This window comes from Poeciliopsis prolifica, unplaced genomic scaffold (genome assembly GCF_027474105.1).
Source record: "Poeciliopsis prolifica strain line A6 unplaced genomic scaffold, Auburn_PproV2 SCAFFOLD316, whole genome shotgun sequence".
NCBI lineage: Eukaryota > Metazoa > Chordata > Actinopteri > Cyprinodontiformes > Poeciliidae > Poeciliopsis > Poeciliopsis prolifica.
In genome coordinates this window covers 11,688-20,000 of record NW_026562691.1, presented here as the reverse complement: position 1 = coordinate 20,000, position 8,313 = coordinate 11,688, and the positions used below count along the sequence as shown (strand labels likewise).

At 59.6% G+C, this 8,313-nt stretch overlaps 1 protein-coding gene across 1 annotated transcript; it reads right to left on the bottom strand.

Moving 5' to 3' along the window:
- Positions 1–3,604: 3,604 nt before the first annotated feature.
- LOC129357822 (proline-rich proteoglycan 2-like) lies at positions 3,605–4,857 on the bottom strand. Its single transcript, XM_055026818.1, has 3 exons — positions 4,584–4,857; positions 3,901–4,120; positions 3,605–3,660 (listed from the first exon to the last, which is right to left on the bottom strand). The coding sequence occupies exons 1-2, from the start codon at positions 4,848–4,850 to the stop codon at positions 3,956–3,958; spliced, it is 432 nt and encodes a 143-aa protein (XP_054882793.1). The 5' UTR covers positions 4,851–4,857; the 3' UTR covers positions 3,605–3,660; positions 3,901–3,955.
- Positions 4,858–8,313: the final 3,456 nt, after the last annotated feature.

The window sequence follows — 8,313 nt, the reverse complement described above, 5'->3', positions numbered from 1 at the left end:
ATTCCTGGTTCTCACTGGGTGAGCTCCAGGCCTGGTTCTCAGAGAGGCTGCTGTCCCAGTTCAGTTACCCGGGGCCCTGGTCCCCTGTCCCGGGTAGAATTAAAAACACTTACCGATTCCTGGTTCTCACTGGGTGAGCTCCAGGCCTGGTTCTCAGAGAGGCTGCTGTCCCAGTTCAGTTACCCGGGGCTCTGGTCCCCTGTCCCGGGTAGAATTAAAAACACTTTACCGATTCCTGGTTCTCACTGGGTGAGCTCCAGGCCTGGTTCTCAGAGAGGCTGCTGTCCCAGTTCAGTTACCCGGGGCCCTGGTCCCCTGTCCGGGTAGAATTAAAAACACTTTACCGATTCCTGGTTCTCACTGGGTGAGCTCCAGGCCTGGTTCTCAGAGAGGCTGCTGTCCCAGTTCAGTTACCCGGGGCCCTGGTTGTCCGGGTAGAATTAAAAACACTTTACCGATTCCTGGTTCTCACTGGGTGAGCTCCAGGCCTGGTTCTCAGAGAGGCTGCTGTCCCAGTTCTGTTACCCAGGGCCCGGTTCTCTCTCCTGGGTAGAATTAAAGACAGCTTAGCAAGTCCTGGTTGTTCCCTGGCTGAGGCCAGAGGTCAACTGCAGTGTACTTGAGCTCCAGGCCTGGTTTCAGGTAAGTATTTTGGCTGTTGGTCCTGCTCCTCTCCTCCCCAGGGCCCCGGTTCTCTCTCCTGGGTAGAATTAAAGACAGTTTAGCAAGTCCTGGTTGTTCCCTGGCTGAGGCCAGAGGTCAACTGCAGTGTACTTGAGCTCCAGGCCTGGTTTCAGGTAAGTATTTTGGCTGTTGGTCCTGCTCCTCTCCTCCCCAGGGCCCTGGTTCTCTCTCCTGGGTAGAATTAAAGACAGTTTAGCAAGTCCTGGTTGTTCCCTGGCTGAGGCCAGAGGTCAACTGCAGTGTACTTGAGCTCCAGGCCTGGTTTCAGGTAAGTATTTTGGCTGTTGGTCCTGCTCCTCTCCTCCCCAGGGCCCTGGTTCTCTCTCCTGGGTAGAATTAAAGACAGTTTAGCAAGTCCTGGTTGTTCCCTGGCTGAGGCCAGAGGTCAACTGCAGTGTACTTGAGCTCCAGGCCTGGTTTCAGGTAAGTATTTTGGCTGTTGGTCCTGCTCCTCTCCTCCCCAGGGCCCTGGTTCTCTCTCCTGGGTAGAATTAAAGACAGTTTAGCAAGTCCTGGTTGTTCCCTGGCTGAGGCCAGAGGTCAACTGCAGTGTACTTGAGCTCCAGGCCTGGTTTCAGGTAAGTATTTTGGCTGTTGGTCCTGCTCCTCTCCTCCCAGGGCCCTGGTTCTCTCTCCTGGGTAGAATTAAAGACAGTTTAGCAAGTCCTGGTTGTTCCCTGGCTGAGGCCAGAGGTCAACTGCAGTGTACTTGAGCTCCAGGCCTGGTTTCAGGTAAGTATTTTGGCTGTTGGTCCTGCTCCTCTTCCAGGGCCCTGGTTCTCTCTCCTGGGTAGAATTAAAGACAGTTTAGCAAGTCCTGGTTGTTCCCTGGCTGAGGCCAGAGGTCAACTGCAGTGTACTTGAGCTCCAGGCCTGGTTTCAGGTAAGTATTTTGGATGGGGTAAGTATTTAGGCTGGTGTTCCTGGTCAGAGAGGCTGCAGTCCTGGTTCTGTGTTACCCGGGTCACTGTGTGTGTGACCTGGGTAACAGAACCAGGACTGCAGCCTCTGAGAACCAGGAACCACAGCCACGGTTGTTTGTCACCCGGGCTCTGCAGCCATACCTGGGAAGAGCCTCTTTTGGCCGCACGGTCAACTTCAACTTGCGGAAAAGCGGGTAAAAATGAATTCCATCCGGGCAAGCCATACATGCTTTTAAAGGTCTCGCTGAGGAGAACAATTCGGCGCGGGTCCTGCCCGTTTCCGCGGCTTCCTCGATTTTTAAGCCGCGAAAGAGTGCCGTTTTTCCGCCCGGTCAACTTCAACTTCCGGTAGAGCGGGTGAAAACGCTTTCAACCCGGGGAAGCCATATATCCCCGTGAAGGCCTAAGCCAGGAGAACAATTCGGCGTGGGTGTCGCGTCTCTACGCGGTTCCCCCGCTGCGGGGCAAGCGGCGGAAGTCGCGCCGGAAAAGCGTTCGAAAACCGGTCAAAAAGGCCGAAATCCGGGAAAAACGCACCACGGGCCGGTAGCCCGTGTTCCGGAGCACAGCCCTGTGCGGTCGAATGATTTTTAGCACGTCACAGGAGCCGGGAGAAATGAAAAAATGGCTTTCCAGGTGTACAAAGCATCGGCCACCCTCGACACGCGCTTAAGCCCCTGCCCAATCGGGGAAAATAGCACTTTGAGCACACAGATGTCCAAAGCCCCGCCGGCAGGATTACAACAGAAGGTTTGTAAGACCACCTAGCCCTGAATATGAGCGTGCCTTCGGCCGTGGACCGCTCCAGGGCATGTCCCATGCACCAGATCTGCCAACAGCATGGATGTCCGAGCAGCAGGCTGGAGAATCGGCCCGGGGATGCGGCCGGAGATGCCCGGAGATGCAGCCCCGAGCAGCAGGCTGGAGAATCGGCCCGGGATGCGGCCGGAGATGCAGCCCCGAGCAGCAGGCTGGAGAATCGGCCCGGGGATGCGGCCGGAGATGCAGCCCCGAGCAGCAGGCTGGAGAATCGGCCCGGGGATGCGGCCGGAGATGCCCGGAGATGCATCCCGGAGCAGCAGCAGCCATACCATATGTACAATCTTTCACAGAGGCCGCTGTCCCGGTTCTCTGTCACCCGGGGATGTGGAGCCACGGCGGGGATGAGTAGCTCCGCAGCAGGCCCTGGTTCTCAGAGAGGCTGCCATCCTGGTTCTCTGTTACCCGGGGATGTGGAGCCACGGCTGGGGTGAGTAGCTCCGCAGCAGGCCCTGGTTCTCAGAGAGGCTGCCATCCTGGTTCTCTGTTACCCGGGGATGTGGAGCCACGGCTGGGGTGAGTAGCTCCGCAGCAGGCCCTGGTTCTCAGAGAGGCTGCCATCCTGGTTCTCTGTTACCCGGGGATGTGGAGCCACTGCGGGGATGAGTAGCTCCGCATCAGCCCCTTTAACCGTTCCTGGTTCTCACGGAAGAACAGGATTTTACCCATAAAACAAGCACAAAACACGGGCAAGAGTCGTTTAAGGAGGCTTTATTGAACCAGCACACATTATTCATCCACAGTCTGCTCAGCGTCGCCCCTGGACACGTCGAAGGTCCTGCGCATGGCGGCCAACTGGGTCACACTCAGCTGCATCGCGTAGAAACGGTCCGCGGTTCTGGTGTCGTGACACATCAAGTGTGACATCTGCCTTCGGACCTCCGTGCACTGGGTGTCCCTCGCCTGTGAAGAGAGAGAGAGAGAGAGAGTGAGAGGGACCGTGGAGAAAGCTCAAGGCTGGGGACGAAGCTCAGGTCTACCTACCATCGTGGCTACCGCGGTGCGTATGTCGGTCAGGGAGGGGGATCCAGGCAGGCGCATCCTCGCCCATGCGTCCCGGGCGAAGGAGGTCAGCTTGTGTACCGGTCCTCCGTTGCAGTTGAAAAACACCAGGTCGGTCTGGGGGCGCAGCTTGCTGCGTATGGTCATCCAGCTCTTTAGCCATCCGAAACTCCTCCGGCGTCAGGAAGAGCTGGGCGCTCCCGAAAGCCCTGGCCGTCTTGTGTTGTCTCACCTGCGGGATGGAGGGACAGACAGACGAGGACAGCAGAGGTGAGTTTCTGACCTGGAATGTGGAGCTCTCTGCTGGGGAAGGAAGGTAAGTTGTTGGGCTGGAGGTCCTGGTTCGCAGAGGCCCGTGACTGCAGCCTCTCGGTTGATGGGTTCAACCGAGAGGCTGCAGTCACGGTTCTCTGCTACCAGGGCCCCTGGTTCTGCCTCCGGGATGAAGTGCTCGCTGGGACGGGGCACTTACGTTAATGACATAGCCGGAGGAGTCGCGCCGGTGTCCATCCTCGGCTTCTCGTACCTCAGCAGCTGTCATGTTGCGGACCACGCCTGCTCTGTGGCCGTACAGAGAAGCGACCAACAGCGCGAAGCAACCGAATAGCTGGTATCGCAGGACCACGTCGTGCCTCCTCCGCGATGAGTCGCGCAAAAGCTCCGGGATCCATCTGCGACACTCCTCCAGACACCTGCGCAGAACGGCGCTGAAACAGTGCGTTTCTCCTTCTGGTCTTTGACCTGTATCTGGTGCAGCACCACCGTGGTTGAGATCTGCCCCGCGGCGGATTTCAGGGCCCGCGAGACGGAGACGAGTCCATGCTGGGGCACGGTGGAGGTCTCAGGCGGAGTCTCCGTGAAGTAGGTCAGGAACTGACCCGTGTTGACCAGGTACACCTTCACTGTCGTTATCTGCTTGCCCTGCTTGAGCAGGTCCGCCGGCCAGCCGAGGACCCTGTCGGCATCAACCATGAACCGCCAGGTCTCCAGGCCGCTCTTTCCCTCGGCCATCCTGCGCAGGAACTGGTCCACTCTGCCCATCTTGGACCTGGCGTTCTCCACATGCTTCTTCGACGGGAGGGCACCCACCAGGTGCCTCCTGTACCCGGCCAAATACTGCATGACACACTCAGGAAAGTGGAAGGTTGTACGCACCGGTTCTGTGGGCTCGGTGGGCTCGGTGGGCTCTGTGGGGTCCGCAGGCGTGGTCGAGGTCGGGCTCTGCCGTCTGGATCCGCCCTCCTGCGGGTCCTGCTGGTCCTGCTGGTTCCCCCGCTCCGGGGAACGTGGCTCGTCGGGGCTGGGAGGCAAGGGTGGTCCCGGCGATGGTGGAGCTGAGCCCCCGTCGTGGTGGTGGTGGTCTACCTCCATCAGCTCAGGCTCCTCCGGCTCCTCCTGCGCCCCCTGGTCCTCCGCCTGCATGTCCTCCTCGTCGTCCTGCTCTTCCTCCTCATCCTCCACCACCGGTCTGCGTTGCGGAGGTGAGCTGCGGGATGGCCGAACCTCCGCCTCCGCCTCTGCCGGGGCCCTGTCGCCTGCCTCCGGCAGGTCCAGCCCGGTAGCCATGGGTGGTGGGGGTCCGAGCGCCTCAGCTGCCGCAGCTTCTCCAGCGTCTTCTGCCACTGCAGGCCGGCCAGAAGACGCCGCTTCTGCCGCTGACCCATGTCGCGGTGGGACTCCTGCAGGTGCTGCTGCACACGGCGGCCGTCGTACCCGCAGCGCTGCACCGGACACGGCATCCCCTTGACGTTCACCGGCCCCTGGCGAACGCCAGGAGGACACGACGCTCCACCGGATTCCTAACCTTGTGCTTCTCGTCCAGGTGCTCACGCAGCCGCCAGGACTTGCGTGAGCACACGGGACATCGGTTCACGAACTTGGACGCGGTCATGTTGCTCCTCACCCTGCTGCTGCAAAACTCCGACTGAGGCCGGCGAGCACATGCCCCTGGCCAAGTAGCCGGCGTCCTAATCAGGCCTGATGCGGTGCAGCTGCGGGCAATCGGGCCGCAGCGCACCTGCGGCCGGGCGGGGCGCAGAGTCCGCCCCAAGAGCCGGGATGGATCCAGGGACTGGATTGGCGGTCCCTTCCAGCAGGCGGCCCCCGCATCTGCGGTGCCGCCCTCCACGGCGTCCGAATCGGCGGTCACCCGGCCGCAAGTGCGGCAGCCCTCTTAGGACCCTAAGTGGGGTTAGGCACCCCGAACATTGGGTCACGCAAATGGGCTGCGTGGTGCCGGCGGTGTCCCCGGCGCTGCAGCAGCTCCCGCTGGTGACAGAGGCTGCCTCCACGGGTCTCTGTCGGCCGGGGACGCCGGTACCTCTGCCCGACACGCGGTCCGCACTCCCGGTCCGTGCCTCTCCCCCCTTTCCCCCCGCCCCCGGTCTGTCCCTTCGGCCTGGCTAGCCGGCCCGGTTCTCCATCCTGCGGAACCGGGCCTGCTCGCCAGGCTGAAGGGACAGACCGGCCGTCCAGCCCCTTCCCCCGGTCTGTTCCTTCGGCCTGGCGAGCCGGCCCGGTTCTCCATCCTGCTGAACCGGGCCGGCTCGCCAGGCCGAAGGGACAGACCCTCCTGCCCCCGTCGCCCGGTCCGCTTGCGGACCGGGCGACGGGGGCAGGCCCCTCCTTAGCCGAAGCTCCAGTGCCTTACCAGGGGCACTGCGTCGGGAAAATAACCAAAGTCCAGCAGCCCTGGCTGATAGTCTAAGTGTCAGAGCCTTACCAGGACCACAATTCTATTTATTTTCCCTTACCAGGGGCACTGCGTCAGGAAAATAACCAAAGTCCAGCAGCCCCGGCTGATAGTCTAAGTGTCAGAGCCTTACCAGGACCACAATTCTATTTATTTTCCCTTACCAGGGGCACGGCTCTGCTGGGCGTGTGACTGGTTGGTTGAATCCGTGGAAGGGGGCTTAAGTGTGGGTCTGCAGGTTCGGATGGAGGGCCTGGTTCTCAGAGAGGCTGCGGTCCCGGTTCTCTGTTACCCGGGGATGTGGAGCCACGGCTGGGGTAAGTAGCTCCGCAGCAGGCCCTGGTTGTATGAGAGGCTGCGGTCCTGGTTCTCTGTTACCCGGGGATGTGGAGCCACGGCTGGGGTAAGTAGCTCCGCAGCAGGCCCTGGTTGTATGAGAGGCTGCGGTCCTGGTTCTCTGTTACCCGGGGATGTGGAGCCACGGCTGGGGTAAGTAGCTCCGCAGCAGGCCCTGGTTGTATGAGAGGCTGCGGTCCCGGTTCTCTGTTACCCGGGGATGTGGAGCCAAGGCTGGGGTAAGTGGTTGTGATGGAGGGCCTGGTTCTCAGATAGGCTGCGGTCCTGGTTCTGTGTTACCCTGGTCACTGCGTGTGACCTGGGTTACGCAGAACCAGGACTGCAGCCTGTCTAAGAACCAGGGTCTCCACCATGTTTGTTTGTCACCCGGGGACTTGGAGCCACTGTTGGGGTAAGTATTTTGGCTGGTGGTTCTAAGAGAGGCTCGTCCCGGTTCTCTGTTACCCGGGGCTCTGGTCCCCTGTCCCGGGTAGAATTAAAAACACTTTACCGATTCCTGGTTCTCACTGGGTGAGCTCCAGGCCTGGTTCTCAGAGAGGCTGCTGTGTCAGTTCAGTTACCCGGGGCTCTGGTCCCCTGTCCCGGGTAGAATTAAAAACACTTTAACGATTCCTGGTTCTCACTGGGTGAGCTCCAGGCCTGGTTCTCAGAGAGGCTGCCGTCCCGGTTCTCTGTTACCCGGGGCTCTGGTCCCCTGTCCCGGGTAGAATTAAAAACACTTTACCGATTCCTGGTTCTCTCACACGGTGAGCTCCAGGCCTGGTTCTAAGAGAGGCTGCTCTCCCGCTTCAGTTGCCCGGGGCTCTGGTCCCCTGTCCCGGGTAGAATTAAAAACACTTTACCGATTCCTGGTTCTCACTGGGTGAGCTCCAGGCCTGGATCTCAGAGAGGCTGCTGTCCCAGTTCTGTTACCCAGGGCCCTGGTTCTCTCTCCTGGGTAGAAAAGACAGTTTAGCAAGTCCTGGTTGTTCCCTGGCTGAGGCCAGAGGTCAACTGCAGTGTACTTGAGCTCCAGGCCTGGTTTCAGGTAAGTATTTTGGCTGTTGGTCCTGCTCCTCTCCTCCCCAGGGCCCTGGTTCTCTCTCCTGGGTAGAATTAAAGACAGTTTAGCAAGTCCTGGTTGTTCCCTGGCTGAGGCCAGAGGTCAACTGCAGTGTACTTGAGCTCCAGGCCTGGTTTCAGGTAAGTATTTTGGCTGTTGGTCCTGCTCCTCTCCTCCCAGGGCCCTGGTTCTCTCCTGGGTAGAATTAAAGACAGTTTAGCAAGTCCTGGTTGTTCCCTGGCTGAGGCCAGAGGTCAACTGCAGTGTACTTGAGCTCCAGGCCTGGTTTCAGGTAAGTATTTTGGCTGTTGGTCCTGCTCCTCCTCCCCAGGGCCCTGGTTCTCTCTCCTGGGTAGAATTAAAGACAGTTTAGCAAGTCCTGGTTGTTCCCTGGCTGAGGCCAGAGGTCAACTGCAGTGTACTTGAGCTCCAGGCCTGGTTTCAGGTAAGTATTTTGGCTGTTGGTCCTGCTCCTCTCCTCCCCAGGGCCCTGGTTCTCTCTCCTGGGTAGAATTAAAGACAGTTTAGCAAGTCCTGGTTGTTCCCTGGCTGAGGCCAGAGGTCAACTGCAGTGTACTTGAGCTCCAGGCCTGGTTTCAGGTAAGTATTTTGGCTGTTGGTCCTGCTCCTCTCCTCCCAGGGCCCTGGTTCTCTCTCCTGGGTAGAATTAAAGACAGTTTAGCAAGTCCTGGTTGTTCCCTGGCTGAGGCCAGAGGTCAACTGCAGTGTACTTGAGCTCCAGGCCTGGTTTCAGGTAAGTATTTGGATGGGGTAAGTATTTAGGCTGGTGTTCC

Excerpts from the sequence above, each read along its gene's own strand:
- LOC129357822 (XM_055026818.1), bottom strand. The coding sequence starts at position 4,850 with ATGCAGGCGGAGGACCAGGGGGCGCAGGAGGAGCCGGAGGAGCCTGAG. Across the intron at positions 4,121-4,583 it reads CCACCGAGCCCACAGAACCG|GTGTCTGGAGGAGTGTCGCA; the intron begins GTGCGTACAACC and ends CGTTCTGCGCAG.